This window comes from Erpetoichthys calabaricus, chromosome 17, assembly GCF_900747795.2.
Source record: "Erpetoichthys calabaricus chromosome 17, fErpCal1.3, whole genome shotgun sequence".
In the NCBI taxonomy this organism is placed as follows: Eukaryota; Metazoa; Chordata; class Cladistia; order Polypteriformes; family Polypteridae; genus Erpetoichthys; species Erpetoichthys calabaricus.
The window spans coordinates 51,608,469-51,631,732 of record NC_041410.2 but is presented as its reverse complement, the minus strand read 5'-3'; the positions used below and the strand labels follow the sequence as shown (position 1 = coordinate 51,631,732).

General features: G+C 38.8%; 1 protein-coding gene across 1 annotated transcript in view; it reads right to left on the bottom strand.

The window, feature by feature from the left end:
* The window catches only part of myo9aa (myosin IXAa), a 568,471-nt gene that overhangs the window by 108,033 nt on the left and 437,174 nt on the right, over positions 1 to 23,264 (bottom strand). The window contains 2 exon segments of the mRNA XM_028823069.2: positions 16,437 to 16,512; positions 20,782 to 20,901. Of these exon segments, the coding sequence (XP_028678902.2) occupies positions 16,437 to 16,512; positions 20,782 to 20,901 (196 nt within the window).

The following is a 23,264-nucleotide window of genomic DNA, read 5'->3' as shown; positions in this document are numbered from 1 at the left end:
CAGAGCTGTAGGACTCAGCCTCTTTATTAGAATACCAGAGGAATGAAATGAATGAATGATCATAATTTTGACATTAGTCATTTATGAAGTCCACACGACAGACAGCTCAGGAGACAGATGGGATTCTTCATCCTTTCAGATCAGCAACACATTTAAACACATTTTCAACACACACTAATCCCTATAAAGAAAACATCTCTCTAGCAACTACAGTAATTATAAGGAAATTATTTAGCATAACCATATTTCATGTCAGATAAGATGTCAGGTTGGGAATGGAGTAGTGGGCAACAGGGGCTTCTCTATATGCTATTCTGGGCTACCTGCTGTTGTGATAGCCCTTGTGTAGGTTGGAATTCGGGAGTGCAGGAGCACCGGGCACCACCACAGGGTGCTCTAACAGTATGATCTAACTGCTTCTACATGGCTTTCTTTAGGCCGGATTTATACTTCACGCGACGCAACACATGCTGCAGTGGATGCTCCTGCTACGCAAGCGTTGTAGTGTTTATACTTGCACGTATTTTGCGTAAATCTGGAGGAATCCACCAGTTGGCAGTGCGAGATATCACGGTGAGAACAGGTCTGGCTTCGCTGTGTTGTGAATTGCCTGGAACACCCACTAAATTCCGATGACACTTTACCGCAATATCTCTGAAAAGGATGTTTAATGATTAAATCCATCCATGTCCTTTTCAGCTAGCATTGGGCACGAGGCCGAAACAATCCCTGGACAAGGCATCAGCTCATCGCAAGGTGAATACAAGCACTCACATGCACTAGCGTCATTTTAGTGTAACCAAATCTGCATATCTTTGGAAGGAAACTGAAGCACACTGAGGAAACCCAGCAGGAAAACATGTAAACTCCCTGCAAGACAGCAGCGCTAACTCCACCACCGTGTAACCCCCATGTGTGTAATTATTAACAGTATTCATTATTTAAACAAAATTACCGATTTATTTGTAACATGTAACATACATACTTTAATGCATTTCATCATGAAAGTGATATCAAGTATAAATCTAAGAATTCTAAATGTGCAGTTAGAATATCATACATTTAATGTGCTCGATGTGGCTATCTATAGCTGGCGATCTGCTGCTGTCAGGACCGGATGGAAGCCCTAGAAAAAAAGACGGCACAGAAGACGGTATGTGATACTTTTAAAATGTATCATGTCATTACAATCGGGAATATGTGACGCTTGAATATAAAAGCACCACGAATATATCTGTATGTCGGCATTTTGCTTCACCACATCGAACCATTCATCAAACATCGAAGCGCGCACACCGATCTCGTAGGATCCGCAAAGCTTTCTGTCACATGTAGATAGTAAACAGAGACTCTGACTTCACATTCCAACTTTTAGCACACTGTGCCCCCCAACTTTTTGCTGCTACTGCAACTCGCGCACGCGTCACGTTAATTTCTGAGGACCTGCTCAGAGGACGCATCAAATAAACGCTGAGAACGCGTGGCAGCCATAATGCGGGCGCGCACGCGTTCTGAGCGTGAAGTATAAATGAGCCCTTAGGGGCACCTCTGGAAGCAGCTTGATTGATTGAGACTTAAATGCCACTTTCCACCACAGGGCTATTCAACCTGGAGTTGGGAGCTAATACAAACGATCAATTGCTGACATCCACATTCCTTGCCTTCCGATTGAAAAAGTCGTTGATGACATCTTCATAGTCTAATCTGGATGCAATGTCTTTTTCTATAGATAAGAGAAGCCAACCCAGCGACTAATGGGCTATACCTATTTTAGGACGGGATTATACTATATATATGTATTCATCCACTAAACAGTATCATCTCCAGACAGGGGAGCAGCTTCAGCGACAGACTGCTGTCACTGTTCTGCTCCACTGACAGATGGAGGAGATTGTTCCTCCCCCACACTATACGACTTTTCAATTCCACTCGGGGGGTAAACGTTGACATTATACGAAGTTATTGTCTGTTATACCTGCATTTTTATCACTGTTTAATTTAATATTGTTTTTTATCAATATGCTGCTGCTGGAGTATGTGATTTTCCCCTTGGGATTAATAAAGTACAGTAATCCCTCCTCCATCGCGGGGGTTGCGTTCCAGAGCCACCCGCGAAATAAGAAAATCCGCGAAGTAGAAACCATATGTTTATATGGTTATTTTTATATTGTCATGCTTGAGTCACAGATTTGCGCAGAAACACAGGAGGTTGTAGAGAGACAGGAACGTTATTCAAACACTGCAAACAAACATTTGTCTCTTTTTCAAAAGCTTAAACTGTGCTCCATGACAAGACAGAGATGACAGTTCTGTCTCACAATTAAAAGAATGCAAACATATCTTCCTCTTCAAAGGAGTGCGCGTCAGGAGCACAGAATGTCACATAGATAGAGAAAACAATCTCTAGCAAACAAATCAATAGGGTTGTTTGGCTTTTAAGTATGCGAAACACCGCGGCACAAAGCTGTTGAAGGCGGCAGCTCACACCCCCTCCGTCAGGAGCAGGGAGAGAGAGAGAGAGAGAGAGAGAAAGAGACAGAGTTTGTTTTTCAGTTAAAAATCAATACGTGCCCTTCAAGCTTTTAAGTATGTGAAGCACCGTGCAGCATGTCGTTTCAGGAAGCAGCTGCACAAAAGATAGCAACGTGAAGATAATCTTTCAGCATTTTTAGAGGAGCGTCCGTATCGTCTAGGTGTGCGAACAGCCCCCCTGCTCAATCCCCATACGTCAGGATCAGAGAAAGTCAGCGCAAGAGAGAGAGAAGAGTAAGCAATATAGCTTCTCAGCCATCTGCCAATAGTGTCCCTTGTATGAAATCAACTGGGCAAACCAACTGAGGAAGCATGTACCAGAAATTAAAAGACCCATTGTCCGCAGAAATCCGCGAACCAGCAAAAAATCCGCAATATATATTTAAATATGCTTACATATAAAATCCGCAATGGAGTGAAGCCGCGAAAGGCGAAGTGCGATATAGCGAGGGATCACTGTATCTATCTAATGGCGACCCTTTTCGGGCAATGAAGGTAGACTATGGAATGTTTTCGAAGACGTACATGTACGGAATTTCACCTTGAAGAAGGATTTTAAAAAGGTTCCTCTCAGAAGCATCTCAAATACTGTGTGTATATATATTTATATATATATATATATATATATATATATATATACACACATACAGTGGAACCTCGGTTTGCGAGTGTTTTGCAAGATGAGCTAAAATTTTTAATAAATTTTAACTTGATAAATGAACGAGGTCTTGAAATACGAGTAGTATGTATACGCTTTGTCTGCTGAGCGTCATGCGATCACAACGGAGCTGATGGTTCTTCTCTCTCTCTCGCTGCGGGATTGTGGGCAATCGTCTCCTCCGTCTGAGTCGGCGTGCCTCACTCATATAGTCAACATCCGTACAAGCGTATAGTGTTTACTACAGCATTGTGACTGTGTGTGCTGTGACGTGCGAGTCCCCGTCTTGCACCCCAAAACACGAAGCTGAGTCTCAGTACTTTAGCAACACCAGCTTCATTCAGCTTGAAACAGCAACAGCGCGGTTATTTATTGTAGCGGGATCTGCTACTCTCCTATACACAGACACAGCAGTCAGGCAGTAATAGTGATACTGTGCCCTGCGCATTTATAATGTTCCTTGTATCACCCATCGACGGCAGGCGCTTATAGCATGTCCGCGATCTTTTCGGATTCGCTTTTATGGCGAACTGGCTACAGCACTGGGAGACTGCGATTGCTTTGGGACACTCTTCTGCATGTCGTCCCATTGGGTGGAATCCCACAAGAGTTTAGAAACTCACTCAAACCAGCCATGATTCTTTTCAAAGGTAAAGTGCAGGTTAATTTGTTTTATGTATTTTTTTTTACTTTATATTTCATATTAATCATTTTTATGATTTTTATTTTTACATGAATAGTTTTGGGTTGTGGAACGAATCATCTGAGTTTCCATTATTACTTATGGGGAAATTCGCTTTGATACACGAGTGCTTTGGACTGCGAGCACGTTTCTGGAACGAATTATGCTCGCAAACAGAGGTTCCACTGTATGTATGTATGTATGTATGTATATATATATATATATATATATATATATATATATATATATATATACACACATATATATATATATATACACACACATATATATATATATATATATATATATATATATATATATATATATACACATACACACTATAGAGAATATAACTTGACAAATCTGACGGGACAAGCTGACTTATGAGTGTTATAGGAGGATAAAAAACATCATTCTGAAGATGATTTAAATAAAAAAAGCAAACTGTCTCATTGTTTGCAGATGGAATGTGATGAATTATATTTTATTGCACTAGAGGGCTCTGCCCCCTGCTCGCTTCACTTACCAACCCCCGGGTTTGGTTAACCGGATATACAATTTAAAGAGATTGTTATTTTCATGGGAATTGTTACATATGCATATTTTCATGGGAATTGTTACATATGCATTATTTTCACTTTTACTTTAAAACAGCAGTTAAAACAATACAGTGGAACCTTGGTTCACGACCATAATTCGGTCCAAAAAACCAATTTGGTCGTGAACCGAAGCAATTTCCCCCATAGGATTGTATGTAAATACAATTAATCCATTCCAGGCCATACGAACTGTATATAAATATATATATTTTAATATTTTATATATATAAATATATAGTTTTTAAGCACAAATATAGTTAATTAAACCATAGAATGCACAGCGTAATAGTAAACTAATGTAAAAATATTGAATAACACTGAGAAAACCTTGAACAACAGAGAAAACTAACACTGCAATAGTTTGCGCTATAGCGCTACCAACTGCTGGCTAAAACCATTTTTTTTTTAATGAGTTTTAAGCACAGGGAAAAAAATGAACATTTGAAAAAATCCGTAATTTAATAAACCACCAAGAAAAGTAACATTGCAACAATGCACGCTAAGAATCGATCGCTGTAAACAGAAGTGAAAACAAAATCAAGCCCAGTGCATTCTTTAACTGCCTTCCTACCTTATGCGTCCAGCCCCCGCTCTCGCGTGCTGCCTGTGTGTGTGCATGCGTCTGTCTCTCTCTCGCCGCTGCCTGTGTGTGTGTGTGTCGCTCTCTTTCTCTCTTGCTCGCTGCACAGGAAATGCACAGGGAGAGACTGAACTTGTACAAACCAAAAGGGAAACTGGCTTGTTCGTATACCGAGTGTGTGGTCGTGAACCGAGGCAAAAGTTTGGCGAACTTTTTGGTCGTAAACCGATTTGTACGTGTACCGAGATGTTCGTGAACTGAGGTTACACTGTATTTGGAATTAACTTTTCTTCAAGATAGCATTGAATTTTGATTCTGTGTTTGGATTTATATTGTGACAATGCAAGTCTAACTGCCCATGTGTGAATATCGTTTCTTTCTCTCTAATAAATAGTCTTTTTCGAATATTTGTCCCTGTGATTTGTTAATTGTCATAGCAAAAGCTATTCTTACGGGGAACTGTAAACGTTTTAAGAATGGCATATCAAGATCTCCTTTTGTGTCTAATGTTATTCGTGGAATATGTACTATATATTACCTTTCTTGTTGCCTGTTAAAATTTTACATGTTAGAATTGTTCAACCAATTTTTAATACAACTAATCTTGTTCCATTGCAAAGTCCATCACTCATACATAAATTACGCAATAACATTACGATACATCCTTCTTTCAACAGTAATTCGGCCGGTGGAAGACCGGATGGTGTTAACGTTTGTAGACATTCTATGCGTTATTGTAAATTGATGTTTTCATCTTCCGCATAATCACCACCAACTGCTTCAGCATTGTCTCTTGATATACATTTAATAAATTTGCCGTGTACCCGATCGACAATTATCACGTTAATTCGTTTGACTTCATCATTTCTCACTGCCAAATTTAGATGAATGGGTGATTCTAAACTGGATCTTCTTAAGTTTGTGTGTGTGTGTTCATAAGTAAGCCCTTAACCTGGACAGACACCAATCCATTAAAGTGCCGGAATGCACCTGATGACCGTGGTCTTGTTTGAAAATAGTTGTAAGTATGGCGTGACTTGAAAGAATCTCATGGTAAAAGTCTCCGTATCGCGGGAGTTCCTTCCAAAAAATCTCTTCAAAAAGTCAAATCTCGTTGCAGGGTTAGTCTCGTTTTGTCCCAAGATTTTTTCATTATAATAGAGAGATACCTTTGCAAATCTAAATCTACAAATGTCAGCTGTCCATAATGTCAACAATATTATTATTGGATATATGAAATTTTTGGGAATAGTGCTAGAGGAAGGAGCAGAGTTTTTCTTGTAACATTTAAGATGTGGACTCTTACAAACATACTTTATTCCTTTCTGAAACAACCTGTTATACAGTAAATTCTACCTTGTCTGTTATCACTAGAATTACCGAAGTCTACGAAAAAACTCGTAATCCCGGCCCACCTTAAATCCCTCTCCATCAGCGTCTTTTGTTTTGTAAATGTGTCGATCAGCACAAGCAGCCTGCTGTCCCATCCTCCGCCTTGACCAAGCTCAGCTCTCCCAGCTCAAGCCAAGGCTCCTAATCTGCGTGAATCTGAGGATTTTTTTTTCCTTTGGTTATATTCTTGAAAAAAAGTGCATGTTTATTTGGACTAAAGCCTTCACACATTATACACTTAGTATTAGTATAACATGGAAAAAGTTTCTGCTTTTGGTATGTGTTCAAGCATTTCTTGCCTCACATTTCTTTCATCCTACACTTACCCAGATCTTTGTAGACATGGAACACAAATTAAATGCATGTATTCCAAATAACGATATACTGTGTTATTTACCCTATACAACTACAGGAACCTCACACGCAGATAAGGAGCCTTGGCTTGAGCTGGGAGAGTTGAGCTCCATCAAGGCAGGGGATGGAACAGCAGGCTGTTTGTGCTGATCGACGCATTTAAAAAACAAAAGACGCTGATGGAGAGGTGCGAAAGGATTTAAGGTGGGCCGGGATTACAAGTTTTTTCATAGGCTTCAGTAATTCTAGTGTTAATGTTTTGGTGTTTGCTCAAGAATTAAATAAATGCCTTGACAATTACAAGTGTAAAGACTAAACAAAAGAATGTCATGATGTACCATTAACAAAAGCAGCCGAGAGGTCTAAAAAGATTATTAGTGTTAAAAGACCATGATCTACTGCGACTAGGAGATCATTATTCACCCTGATGTTTGCAGTGGGCGGCATGGTGGCGCAGTGGGTAGCGCTGCTGCCTTGCAGTTGGGAGATCTGGGGACCCGGGTTCGCTTCCCGGGCCCTCCCTGCGTGGAGTTTGCATGTTCTCCCCGTGTCTGTGTGGGTTTCCTCCGGGCGCTCCGGTTTCCTCCCACAGTCCAAAGACATGCAGGTTAGGTGGATTGGCAATTCTAAATTGGCCCTAGTGTATGCTTGGTGTGTGGGTGTGTTTGTGTGTGTCCTGCAGTGGGTTGGCACCCTGCCTGGGATTGATTCCTGCCTTGTGCCCTGTGTTGGCTGGGATTGGCTCCAGCAGACCCCCATGACCCTATGTTCGGATTCAGTGGGTTGGAAAATGGATGGATGGATGGATGTTTGCCGTCTCTGTACTGTGATTGGCCCTAAAACCAGACTGAAACTCCTCATATAAGTCATTAGACGCAAGATGGTCTTTCAAATGGCCTGCAACAGCACATTCTTGGATTTTACTAAGAAAAGGAAGATTTGAAATAGGTTAATAGTTTTTAAACTCCTCAGGGTCAAGTCTAGGGGCCTCATGTATAAACGGTGCGTACGCACAGAAATGTTGCGTACGAATGTTTCCACGCTCAAATCGCGATGTATAAAACCTAAACTTGGCGTAAACCCACGCACATTTCCACGGTAATTCATACCTTGGCATACGCAATTTCTCCGCTCGGTTTTGCAGACTGGCGGCACTCAGCGTCAAATCAGTGCTACTGTTCCTGTGTGATCACCCTTTCTTTCTTAGCTCCACATTCCTGACGCGGCTTTATAAATACACTGAAATTAACTGCATATTGTTTATTAGTGTAATGCATCTGATTGTAATTAACCTGTAGCAATATAATGGTCCAGGGAATAGCCATAGCATTCCAAATACCATAACTGCTTTAGCGTTATTACGCTCACTGCATCTTGTTCTCCTTTTTGCTGCTCCCGTTAAGGGTTGCCACTGCGGATCATCTTTTTCCATATTACTCTCACTGCACCACTCTGAGTATTTATATCACTGTATCTGAGTGTGAATCACAGCAGCAGCTGATCGGAAAGAGAATTATCGGTATACAGTTTCAAGCACACACTACCTCAACCACGGCAAAAAGCGTCAAAGCCTTTCCTGTACAGACCTCGCGTTTCAGAAACAGTTTCATCCCAAGAACTATAAACGCACTCAATCAGTCCATCAAGTGCTCCTTGCAGAACTGTTTGTACTTATAAGTACAATTACCTCACTGTAAACTTACCCTACAGTTATAATATTGCACAACCTGCGCTACTTTATAAAGCGCGTATGATGACAATATCATTTTTAAGATGAAATGCAGCAAAATATGTTGCTTATAGTATACAGATAAAACTTTAACTTCATTTAAATAATCTGCATTGTTAATAATTAAACATGTGAGGACACGGTGCCGCAGCATATAGCTGGTTCACGGATAGCTCCTGCCTTGCGCTGTATTATTGCTGGTGCTGACGTGACACTGGAAGGATAGACAGATAGAATAATTAAACATGTACTACGAAGATATTTCAATGTTCCTTAAAAGTTTTGAAGAATCGGCATTCTAAGCTTACAGATGGCTTAACGTCTATTACAGAGCTGATTGTGTGGCAATTGGGTATTTGGAGAAAGAAAAGTACGTTTGAAAGAAACAGTACTTCTGTAATAAATTATTTCATCGAAGGTCACACATGGCGCAGCAAGCCTCTTGCGTGAGATATGAACAATCACTGCGCCACCGTGTTCCCATGTTTAATAACATGCTTTCATTGCTATCATCATGAAAATGATATCACGTATACATCTCAGTATTTTAATTATTCAGAGAGCTATAATATCTCGAATGTAATGGATTCTGTGTCCTGTTGGAGAAAGAGAAAGAACGGAAGCACGTAGTGATTCACACACATAGAGCACATAGAAGATCAAATACAGAACAAAGCATTTAACGTGCTACTTGAGAAACTAGTAAAATAAACGATTTTAAGATGAAGTTTATGATGTTCTACTTTAATGGCAAAATAAACTACGTGATTACAGTGGAAATTTCGAGATTAAAGTTGACATTTCGTGCTTTTTTCCCCACTGTGTGCCTATTTTTTTTTGTCTGTACCCTAATAAGCTTTCATATGACACTCAGACGGTCCGCTGCGACTTTGATATGTGATTTCTTTTTTATTTCAGGTACTGTGCGACTTTGTGAACTCGATCTTTCGAGTTTCTCCGACACTCTGTCACTCGATCAACTTTCTTTTGTTGATTATACCACTGTTTAAACCAACAAATAGTACGTTTTTCCTTTGCCTCCACTTGGTATTCGCTGAAATTCTTATATTTTCCCCTGTGCTTTTCCCATTGTCTTTTCACAGAAGGCTATTTATATTGATTTGCACATGCAAAGAGGCGTAATTCTGGGAGGAGTTGGGGCGGGACAGAAGGCGCGTGCACGTGCGTTACTTTTCACGCTGATCGGGATTTATGTAGTGGAAGAATGTGAAATTTTGTGTGCGCACAGATTCCTGCATCTGGATTTTTCTGTGCGTACGCACAATCCCGCTTTTGTGCTTACGCCATGTTATAGTGTGAGTTCTACGCACGGCGTTATACATGAGGCCCCAGGTGTCTTTATACTGGCTTGTTTTCTCCCAGGCTAAAGAAACGTATTGATAATAATGGTGATAAAAGTAAGAAGAAAAGGCAAAGAAGCCTTAACCAAAGAAGAAGGCATTGGGTCTAGAATACAGGTAGCTGGCCTGGCGGTCATGACAAGTTTATGGACTCCAGGATCGTCCAACAATGGGAAACTCGATAAACAGCTTCCAGTTAAGATAGGAGGTAGACACAGCATTGACTGAAGAAGTGGACCTTTTTTGAAATTCTGAATAAATCAAAGCAATCTTATTATTAAAAAAGGACAGACATTTCTGAAACAGGTCAGAGGAGGCAGTCAAAGGAAAGTTATTTTTAAAGGAAAGTTATTTGCCTGTTGAGGTTGCGAGAGCAGACCAATCTGAAAATGAATTTGGTGAGTTCCACTCATCCCATGATAACATACAGTGGGCAAGTGTGTAATAAATATATCTCACCTGACAGGCAGACACAAGTTGTAAATTCTATAGGTAGGCCTAGATGGAATAGGCAGAATATTTGTTTCCATTTCTGTTTTGTTATTACTCCTCATGTTAATCCTTTCTCACATTGATTTTGTTTTTGTTAATAAAAACCTTTTCCATTGCTTTGTTCTCTTTGGCACTTGTTCTGGGTTTTACGACAGATCGTCAGTTCTTGCACATACACAAGGACGACCTCTACGACTCGAGACAAAATCAAACTGGTTTGATTCGGTCTGTACAAGTTGCAGATCAGTTGGGCTGAGTTGCTGGAGATGTCAGGTGACATGACTTATTGTCACATGAGTGTGCTGTGCATGCCCCTACCTGTGTAAGGTTATGTAGATGAAGTCTGCGACTGAAAATTGCTGAAAAACTCATGTAGTGTGACAGGGGCTTTTAGCAGAATGTTGCCAGGGCTCATATCATTCCCTTGTTATTAAATCAGCAACAGCATCTCTGAAATATACTACACTAGTAACAGTGCACTGCACGATGACGTTCAATGAATATACTTGACTTGAGCATTCATAGTTTTCAGACTCTCTTTGTACCTTTAGCATTCGTTTGCTGAGAAGTTGATGCGCTTGCTGCTTCCTGAGCAGCACTTCTTTTCTCCACCCTAGCGGCCTGCTTCTTCTCTTCTTTTGTCGGCATCTTTTCATGTTAAAACTGATTAAGTCAGTGTTTGTGTTGCAATTACTTAGTACGTTTTCTTTAATTTTTTACTTAAGCTGGCACTTAAGTCTTAAATCTGCCTCAAGAATGATTTAAGATATGAAGAGGTAGGCGTAGTGACGGCGAAGGTGGTAGGGAATGAGAACGGCACAGCCGCCCTGCTGGCCGGTGCCAAGAGTTGATTGTACAATAAAATAAAGTAAAAATAAAAAGAGGAAAACACTTTGGAGGTCAATCACCACCCTGTAAGCGGATAGTAGACATCACGTAGCATATGTATACCAAATTTCAGGTCAATAGTTCAAATGGTTTGTGAGCTACAGGTGATTTAAAATCCTGGACAGACAAAATGGACAGACATGGGAGTGTATCTATACTAATAAAAGGCAAAGCCCTCACTCACTGACTCACTCATTACTAATTCTCCAAATTCCCGTGTAGGTAGAAGGCTGAAATTTGGCAGGCTCATTCCTTACAGCTTACTTACAAAAGTTAAGCAGGTTTCACTTCAAAATTCTACGCGTAACGGTCATAACTGAATCCTACTTACGTACATATATACGTCCATAGCCTGCAGCTCGGTCGCCGTGTAAGGCGGGGTTGCGTCCCCCCACGTAGTTGGTTGCCTGCCTATTTTACACGTTTGGAGAACCGCCAATGCCTCTTAAACATCTTAGATTCACAGGTGACGATTTGAGTAGTGGACACTTTGATGTTTATGAATGTTTCAACTCTCAAAAGCTGGATGCAAAGTTATTGATGAAACCGGTTGTATGCTTACAACGCTTGACAGATGCCGAATGTCATTTCAACACAACAAGTCCTGCAAATACTAACGTAATTGAAACAAACCATGAAACTCAAACTGATTAAGACAGCAATCCAAGCTGTGAGAAAACAGTAAAAAGGAGGCATGTCAGACGTCGTGGTACATTTTCTGATGCAGCTAGACGAAAACAACTTCGTGACGCTGCCGCCAAATACTTGTAGAAAAATCCACAAGTTAATAGACATGCTGTCGCTAAATACTCGCAGGCAAATCCACAAGTTCATAGAGACTCTCGCTAAATACTCGCAGGCAAATCCGCAAGTTAATAGAGACGCTGCTGCTAAATATTCGCACGTAAATCCACAAGTTAATAGAGCTTCAGTTTCTAGGTACGATCCCAATAATAAAAAGCGGCTCATACGAAAATAACAGGTTTGGCTCAAAAAAGCCGATTGTGGATTTGCGTACAGCCACCGAAACTTTGTAAAGGCACGAGACTTCAGGTCACGTGTCTGCAAAAGAACCTAATTGAGGCAACTATTTTTACTGGCAGTCGCTCAGGGGAGAGAGTTTTTATTCCTCGCATCCCCGTTATACCCTCTGATCTCCCATTTCAATTCAAATGCCTCCAATTTCCAGTAATTCTCTGCTTCGCAATGACAATTAATAAGTCTCAGGGACAGACCCCACAAAAGTTTGGCATTGATTTGAGGTAAGATTGCTTTTCACATGGCCAACTGTACGTTGCATGCTCAAGAGTAAGCTCAGCGCACAGCTTGGTCATATTACAACCGGAGGGCCGAACTGACAACACGGTATACAAAGAGATCCTTATCAAATAATTATTTGTATATTTTCCCTCAGTTTAAAAATGTTTACTTTTCTTCTTAATAACAATTTTAAGGCAGTACTTCGCCGCTGCGAAGCGCGGGTACTTTGCTAGTTATATATAAAGAAAGACAGAGCCTTCTCACCAAGATTCCGTTTCACTCGTGTGGTACCCCTGCTGTACTGAAAAATCATAAATAGGCAGAGGTGTCTTACTTTTAATCAGATAATTAGCATCTTGCCTTTTTATCAGATGCCAACTTTCTATTAATCTCCTTAATTTAGCAAGAAGAAAATGGCAATGTTAATAAAGCTCTGCCTAATTTTTTTTTTAAATGTCTCTTTCTGCACAAGGCATTCTAAAGCTCCAATAAATGTCAACAAAGGCAGTGCATGCGCATAAGAAACATCCTCATTTTATACTGTGATTCAACACAAATAGCCAAAGTTTGCATTTACATTTAAAATTTACATTTATCTTTTTTCTAAAACATTTTTTACAAAAGGGTCACCTAAAGTCCACCCATTAATGCCAAATGCAAAACAATAATTCAAAATGTTTTGTATGATTTAAGTGAGAGAGCTGCCAAAGAAATATCTCCAGCTTAAAATAAACAAATCGGCATATGCCTGTATGAGTTTCCCCCTTTACAAGAGTGCAACTAAAACCTGCCAACAAATCAAAGAAGTACTTTACTTAGATTTATTACAATAGTGAAACCACAGTCAGCCTCTTGTGGGTTTACGATCTTGCATTGGTTGGGTAAATTGAATCACAAATAAGGCCCAAAGGCAAATTCAAAAATGACCAACATGATGGTCAGGGGCATAGGGGAGTTTCATGTATGAATGTGTATGTACAGTAAGTGCAGCACGTATGGCATGGCACGAGTGGCAGGACAAACACTTCAGGATCCAAAGTCATTGGAGAAAATTTGCAAAAAAAACAATGGCATGTGGAGTAAACTACAGGTGGAACGCACAACCTTTACTGGTCTAAAGTGTGCCAATGGAATTTAAGAGGGTGATATAGCAAGTGCAAAGTGAGGTCAAGGCAAAATGAGAGCAAGGCATCACTTTTGGAAAATACAGGGAACGTTACTGTACACTCTCCACTGGAAGAAATGTGCATGCTGGGAGCCAAATATGAGGAAAGGTACCGTGTGATGGACTGGTAACCCTTCCAGGGTTGATTCCTGGATTACTCTTAATCAGGGCTGGTATATGGGGTCAGAAGGTAAAGCGAACGCTTCAGGTGGCACTTTCATAAGGGCAGCATTTTCATGTTTTACTTCTACTCTGCTTCTGTCACTGTAAAAATAATAACTATCACTAAGATAGAAAAGAGAAAATGTGGTAATTGCAATTCTGAGAAGGAGGCAATGAAAAATGTTTAGGGAGTTGTCTCCTATTTCAGCTACTAAAGCAAGGGTTCTCAACCTGTGACCTAGACGAGCAGATGGATGTTACTGACTTGCAATCAAAAATCATTTGAATTTTTCAATTTCTCTGTATGTTTATGTTTAGCAGATGTTTAATACCGCATTATATATATATATATATATATATATATATATATATATATATATATATATATATATATAAAGACTCAAAATCACCCTGAAATTTGTGTTTCAAATCAATTTATTACACATTTTTGCCTCAGAAGCAATGTTTGGGGACTGTTACGCATAAAAGTAACTTTGTTACGTTACTCATTACCTACAAAAAGAAGTAACTAAATCTACCCACCTATATATAGAAATGTTGACAGACCGAATCACTCACTGATCCATTAAAAACAAACCCTATTTTCCGTTTAGTGAAAAAGCTGAACTTTGTCAGGATAGTATATTTAGGTCGGCAGGTATCTGCTAAGAAATGAAATTTCAACAGATCAATATTTAAGGGTTAACAAAACTTCTTCCTGCTCCACTTGAAGACCCTGTTAAGTCGAACTAACTGTCTATTAACATACCTATATCAAATAATTGGAACACAACTAAACAGATACTTTATTAATAGATTTCTGTTACTGGATTGCACAGATGTCTTTTGGTCTTTTCTGATTAGCTGTGATTATGCCCTGTAAAACACCGTTGTACCATCCACCATGTTTGCTTCCTGCCTTACACCCAATGCTGTCGCGATAATCACTGACACTAAACTGGGCTGAATAAGTTTACCTCTCAGGTCAAGCAATATTTTGTATTCTTACAGCTTTTATTTACTTCTTTTCATTTGATTGCATGCTACACTGTCTTCTTAAAAACAGCTCAAATTGCTGCTGAAGAAACTGGAAACTCTTTTTTTTTTTTTTAATTCTTTTACTCGCCCAACTACATCTAAGTTTATAGACAATTGCTCACAGTCTTCCTCTTATGGAATATCAAGTACAAAAAAAAAGTGCAGTCCATTTTCAGACCACTCAGAACAGTCAGTAAGTACATCCATCCATCCATTTTCCAACCCACTGAATCCGAACACAGGGTCATGGGGGTCTGTTGGAGCTAATCCTAGCCAACACAGGGCACAAGGCAAGAACGATTCCCGGGCAGGGTGCCAACCCTGTGGCAGGACACACACAAACACACACACCAAGCACACACTAGGCCCAATTTAGAATCGCCAGTCCACCTAACCTGCATGTCTTTGGACTGTGGGAGGAAACCCATGGAGACACGGGGAGAACATGCAAACTCCACGCAGGGAGGACCCGCGAAACGAACCCAGGTCTCCTTACTGCGAGGCAGCAGCGCTACCACTGCGCCACCATGCCGCCCGTCAGTAAGTACATTGACCATTTATTTACTTATTAGGAATCATATAGAGGCATCAATCAGTCTGAAACACACACACACTCCTTTGAAATGTAGGGGATACTGAGTAATGATAAACAACGTGCCATTCTGTTATCCTACTGGAAACATGTCTTGCAAATATTCAGACGTGTATAAGTTGAAAGGCTGGGGAAAAGCCAGTCTGATGTTGTGCAGTTTAGAAGAGGTCTTGTTCGCTGAGTGGAAAGGTCTGTGTTTAGCTCCTCAGGACACTTTCTTTGTAATCCTAAGTGTTCCTTTCGTAAGTCAGCAGCCTTGTCGGCAGCTGCCTCAGTTTAGCTTCTCCTTTAGTTCAGCTTACTGAGGATGACTGCTTGTGCTCTCAATGTCCTGAGTTTGTGTCTCAACTCTGCTGTCTGGGGGAGGATAGCAACTGTGAATGGAAGCAACACCCTGAGCAAATTCAGCAGCACAGACACGGGTGCTTCATAAAAAGGAGGTAAGTGCCAAAAAATAAAGTGAAATTAAAGAGGTGGCAAATCCATGCTGTCATCTGAAAGCATATTTATGCATTTGCGAAATGTTAGTGCATTTTTAGTGGAGGATTTAAAGGATAATAAAGGAAAACTCACAAAACAATAGGTTTCTCACCCATGCTATAATTAAGAAGTACTAGGGTGTTGTACCATGTTAGCCATTATGAATGTAGAGAAAAGCCAAGCAAAATGACACCTTTTACTGGCTAACTAAAAAGATTACAATATGCAAGCTTTCGAGGCAACTCAGGCCCCTTCTTCAGATGATTACATCTTGCCTGAAGAAGGGGCCTGAGTTGCCTCGAAAGCTTGCATATTGTAATCTTTTTAGTTAGCCAATAAAAGGTGTCATTTTGCTTGGCTTTTCTCTACAAATCCATAGCAAACTTACAATATTAAGCATGATACAGTTTATGTGCATATGACAATAAGGAATATAAATTACAGAACAAAACTTCAAAGTCAGCTCACTTACCTCTGAGACTTTTCGTTCATGGTGTTAACTCCCTGCAAATTTGACAGAGGTGTCCTGGGACTTTTTCGCGTAATACCTAACAGTGAAAGGAGGGATGTAAATAAAAATAAAAAAAAAGGATAAAAGATATAGAAACAATTAGTTCCGCTTTCAGCAAGCAACATGAATTTTTTAAGTTACAACGTGTGCACATTTTGAAAATCAACAACAAAAGATGAAATTACATTTCATGGCTTTGTGTGGATGACATGAATCAAACATGCAACAAAATTAAAAAGATTAATAGTTATTAAATCATCATAAATAATTTCTTTGATTTGCCATTCATAGTTAAGCTGAAATTTGTTTTGTTTCATTTAAATAACAGTATTGAACAGTCATTTTTAACCAAGGCAGCACATTTTATATATATTGAGTAAGATTAAAAGGCCAAACATCAGGGATTTTCACCACAGCCACACAAATTCAATCGGTGTAACTGAGAACACTTGGTGAAAGGCAAGCATCTTTAAATAGCATCATGAACAAAGTACCAAAAAAATGCTTGAAATACTGCAAGGAAAAAAAAATCATGAGAGCTGTAATATTTTTTGAAATATGGCAAGAAGGTATCTGCATTTAAAATCAAATTCCAACTAATTCTCATTGGACCTTAATTATCCACCTCTGCCACATATCTTTAGTGTATGGCACCAAGAAGCGTTACATTCAAGTTCTTTCTTAGACATGGAGGTGAACTGCTGGTCTCTGCAGCACTTAAAAGAGATGTTAAGTTATAGAAAATGTGAATGGGGTACGGTATAGTTGATATAAAGTTTGATAGAATATTTGCAAATTTAAGTGATTTTTTTTTTGAAAACAAACAAAAAGATTACTTCAACACTAAAACAATATGCCACTTCAAGGAAGTGAGACCACATTAAACAATGAAGTGAAACAAACGTGCAAAATCTATCCTTCCAAATTCTGATTTACACTGCAGTTCTTAAGCAAAGCTTAGATAAATCATCAAGACGTTTATAAATTGTAACAAACATCTTGGGATGTACATGCGACTCAAAGAAACAAATTATACAGAGATGACTGAATGACAAGAAGCCACTTGTAGCATATCCCTATCTCAAACCTGCATCTCCAGTTCAAAGCTTATCTGCAATATATGCGCATAGAGAAATTCCTACCATACAGAATCTTTTTTAGACATATTTACCAGCATTGCAAATGAAATTAAATCATTAGGAATTATGGCTTCTCATTTGAAGAATATAAAATGCAACAGCAGATGAAGATATTGTTCCTACAGAAATTTACAGAAAATCAAATGTCTAATGTATGACATGTTGCATGAATCAAATTTATCCCAAAGAATTAAATAAATGGGTGAATGAACAGGAGGAGCATCAAAACATTTTCATTCATCTAAAGTTCAACAAGTAAAGGTTTGATGAGGACAATGCTTACATACTGTTAGTAAAGTCCGCAAGGTTCCGAGAACAAAACTGCCTAGACCAGCCGCAAATCATTTTTTGCAGACATAATTTACAAAATTGTGCTCCTCTGAAGTGTAGTACATTTAAGCATTTTTAACATGAGTTGTTCATTTCTTTTATAGGAGTTCAGGCAGATGGAGTGCTGTCACCAATCTCATTGTGAGCAGGAGCAAGAGAAGCTCCCTGTATATCGCAATGGTCCTTTCACTCTGCAAGATACACATTTGCCTGCTCTGTGGGAATGTGTTTGAGACCTTGAGGTTGGTCTTCTGCTGGTAGGAAAGATGCAAACTCATTACACCAGTTTTAAGTGAGGTTAAGTTTAGAATCTGTTACAAGTAACTTTCAGTGACACAACAACCATGACACTAAAGGATTTCAACAGCAGTCCACTGCAAGTAGCGGAACACCCCTCAAGATCAGCTTGCCAAGACACATTTTATTTTTTTATGAATATTAAGTTGGAGAAATACCAACCAAGGCTTTAGTTTCAAGCATCAGAGAAATACCAGCCGCAGTGGATAGGACACAAACCTGCTACAGTATCATCACATGATGTAAACAGATAAGAAAAGTACTGCGCAGTCATCCAATTTACTAGACTTTTATTTTACAAAGATGTCCAACCTCACTACATTCCATAACACTTTGTAACTGATAATCCTCCCTTGGTGTTCACTTTGTCTTTCAGTATTTTATCTTACACATAGTGGCCATGTTCAATTCATATTGCAGTGCAAAAATCTGAGGTGATTTTTGAAAGTTCTCTGTTTGACACAACATTTCAAAACATTCCTCAAGACAAGTAAGGTGTTGTCAGGTCTCTGAACATCATCTTATGTCACTTCTTTGTGGATGCTTGAATTATTCAGTTTTTTTTTTACCGTAGCCTAAATTTCAGACTTGATTAATAATGTCAGATTACAAATTCATGCTTTCATCCAGAATTTTTAACCCAAATCCAAAACTAAATAACTGAATTTAGCTAAGCATAATGAAGAAAGAAAACGTTATTATACAAGAATGTGCAGAATAAGCAGTGCTATTGATTTAAAAAGATGGCATACCTTATTACATACAGACATTGTTCACAGAGTAAAAGGGCATTACATAAAAGCTAACTATCTCCAAACGACCACGACTACTCTTGAAAGCGCTGCGCTAACATTCTAGGCAGTGGAACAAATGTGATGTGAGATGAAATGAGAACAGAAGAATGGTTTAAAAGTGGGACAAACCAACTGGAGGGGTGATGAAGGGCTGGGTGACACTGTAAGAGCATTGTGCAGTGGTGAGGCATAACCCTATAGAGCTACAGTAAATATTCCTACACAAACCTGTTGCTTGCCAAGCAGACAAAAAGGATTACAGAGGGAGCTGAAAAATGAATAACATGGGCAACTGAGCCAAGGTAACGTTCGTGTGCCTTGGGAAGCTGTTCTTTTGTGTGGGCTGGTGACTGTGTCACTGAGGACAGCAGGTTCACTCATGATACAAGTTACTTATTTCCTCCATGACTATGCAGGGAGGAAAAAAAAAAGGAAAACCGCAGACAGCAATTTTCTGGTTTGTATCAACGCATGGAACCAAATGATGTGCTCATGTTAGAAATTCATAGATGACTAATTTGCCCCTTTTATGAGGAATACTACAATCAATAATGTCACAAGTTTGACACCTTGCTGAGTCTAATGATGAATTTGGGACCAACTAGCTGATTGTGTAGGTTGATCTGCATGCCCTTGGAAGAACAAAATCCGGGGGTCTCCACTATACTTTCAAATTACAATATTTATGGTGCTTTACTTTCATTTATTATAGCTCACATTTAGTACACGTATCAGCAGATTTAATTAAAAAAAGAATGCACAGAAATGCATGTGTCAGATTGTGTCAAGAGAAAAAAACAGAGGATGATGATGAAGATGATGCGTCTCATGCCTTTTTTCCCTTATTTATTCACTTATTTGTTTTTAAAGTAGTGGAGGAGAAAGCGATATGGTTTCAGCAATTAATCCAGTGTTGTTATTTTCAAACAGTGGTGTTACTGTCCATGCTTCCAGACATACTGGGCTGAGTCTGGACACAAACACTATTAGTAATAAAATGGGTAGGAGACCCCATTTCTCATGCAGATCTGGTTATTAAGTAACAGACAGAGGAACAAATGGGTGGAATTGGAGACCAACTACATTCACTTATGAACCAAGAGTGGATGTATTTCAAAAATATTAATGCACAGTATAGATGATTTTTCAAATGGCCCGTCATTAGCAAAAAAAATGTGAAGCTTATCAGAATATGTAAAAGTATATGCATTGTTTACTCATTCTGACTCTTATTATAATGCAATTCCAAATTACAGAATATTGCAAAAACATTTTTGTAACTTAAACTTGACTATTAGCATGTTGAGGGAGAATAAAAAAATGCTAAATAAAAGATATTAGTACTACAAACAACCTTCACTTTAAAATAGTAATTTCAAATGTGTACAGAAGACTAGCATTTGGGTTCTTAATACCTCAATAATTGGGTAAATGGCTTCTTAAAGTCAGCCTATCTATAAACTTTATTGGTATCACACTATAGCACAAGATGATTAAAAAAAACATACATCTTTCTTAACAAATCATGAGCAAAACTCCCTTGTGCATTGAGGAGGTTTTTATGTGGAATGGCAGATGGGTCTGAGATGCTATACAGGAACAGGGAAGAGAGAATTCAAAAGAATTGGGCCTTGTCATTTAGTGTTCCTTCTGCATAAACGTGAATGCTATTGGTCTCCATGTCCGTCTGAGTAAGTGGAATGAGGAGAGAGGATTGTGGAAGGGATTGTGGGATTGAAGCCTTACTGTACTTCTCCTCCTTGCACCTCTGCAGGATCTCTAAGCTTCTCTGATGAACTGGGTGATGCAGAAAGCTAAAACTATCCACATTTTTCAAAACAGCACACGGTACTGCATCATCATGCCCTTGGGAAGCAAAATAAAAAAAGATAAAAAAGAGAAGAAAAGGATTAAAAGAGAAATGAGAAAGATCTACAAGAAGAACATCTTTAAAGCTTGAAGAAAATGAAATCTACAGTTAAAATGAGCAAATTCAAAATACACTGTGTGAATGAACCCGTTAACTTTGTAATGAATCAGGACAAGGATTATGCTGCTAAGTGTTCCAATACATTTCAAATTAAAACCATTGTTAGTGACAATCTGATAAGCAGGCAGTGTAATATCTGAATATCAACACTGATCGCCAATTAGATGAAAGCTGATGTGACACAGTGAACTGCTGCCATTGCTTTAAGAGACCAAGTTGTTACTTGCAGACATTTCAAAATGAACTGATGAAATAATGACATCCATAAAAATGACTTTACAAATTTAAAAAATTAAACTAACATTTATACAATATTAAAATGTATTTGTTACATTATGGCAACTGTTTGATTAATAAATAAATATTACTTTGAGTTTCTGCTTAAGGTTGAGGATACATTCAAGTTATAGCTTAAGCAATCTAAACACTTATAACATATTCTATACAGGTACACTAACAAAAATATAAAGCCTGTTTAATAACATTACATTCACCAAATACTGGATTAGTTTATCTCAATTTTTAACTCAATAAGTATGTAATTAAAAACAATTTGACATTTAAAATAAGTGCTAAACACAACTTACATAAAATGGATCAAAAGAGCTAAAATGATAAAATAAAGAGCAAAGACATTAAACAGGGCTGCAGTACAATAGCTGACCATGTGCCTTGATCTCCCAAAGGTCCCAAAGGTCATGACAATTTCACCTTTGAGGATTAACAAAGTATATGCAATTAAAAAAGATAAAAATTAATAAACATATTCCAAATTCTTCAAACATCCATCCATCCTTTTGAGAGGTGATATGCTGGTTTGATGAACACTGCAACACAATTTGCTAATGAGAAAACGGCATGAATTTTTCAGTATGGCTGGATGTTTGTGTCAGTCACAATAAACTGACCCACTGTATCTTTTGGCAAAACTTATCCAACATCAACAAGAAAAGTAAAGCTGTGACACATAAGATCTTTAACAATGAGAAGAGACCATTCGGTGCATCAAGCTTGTTTGTTTAGCTAATAGCTAAGCTGCCCCAACACCTCATCCACATACTTTTCAAAGTTTCTGCTTCAACTACATGACTTTGTAGTTTATTCCAGACTCCCACAATTCTCTGTGTAAAGAAGTGCTTCCTGGCTTCAGTCCTAAAACCCCTTCATTTTTACTGATGTCCTCAAGTACAAGATTCTCCAAAGTTAAGCCAATTGAGGGTGTACAAGAGCCTGGTGGCAAGGGGATTCATTAGGCTCAACCAGGCTGTCATGTGAAATTACCACCCACAAGGCAAAAGATGTGTGGCCATACAGGTGACAGACCTCTTTGAGCAGACCCAGACTAAGTAAAATTTGTCAATACTCAAGTGCTCTTTAAACTTGGAACAGAAGTTATTGGGCTGGGTAGGAGCTGGAGCTTGTGCAGCAGCTTAAAAAACAGTGGATAGATATAGTTGGAATCACAAAAAGAACGGACTGTAAAAAATGGACTTCTTGAAAGTTGCTGTCCTCTTTCCTACACTGAAGAATACTATAGAACAGCTGTTGGGTGGGTATAGGGATACCCTAAAGTCCCAGCAAGACAGTTGTGGAATTAAATTATACCAGCAATCATTCTTAAATGTTCATATGGCTTTTTACATTTTATTATAATACCCGCTTAACTGACACACAAACTTTTGGACACCCTGTGATTTATGGAAGTAAACACTCAAAAAACAAACCACAGTAGATAAAGTAAGCATATTAACAAGGAACATAAAAGGGTTCAATCATACATCAATAAAAGACAAAGACTGATGTACCGTTAAAAGCAATGTTCTTAATCATTTATCCAGTTCAGGTTTAATTTGTAATTTCTTACTTTTTTGTATTTTTGCATAAGAAAAAACAAGCACAAAACCATTTATAGTAGGTCCCTGAGTCTCAGATACTGTCGAACATTCAGTCTGAAAGGACACTGAACTGATGTGGTTATTGCCAGCATTTCATTACCGCTCTTGTTGCAGACGATATTCATCAATCAATTGTGTATTGAAGGGTCTACCCAACTATTTATCCAATTCCCCAGCTCTATTGAGAGCATCAAGACCTGAAATAGCAGCCATAAAATTACCAGCAGCTAAATCTGTGACTCATTTTCATAAAAAAAACCTTCTCATTTCTATGCCAAACCACGCGTCTGCCCATCAAACAAATCCAATCCTTGTCTAGTCAACGGCCATGGTTTATTTTTCAA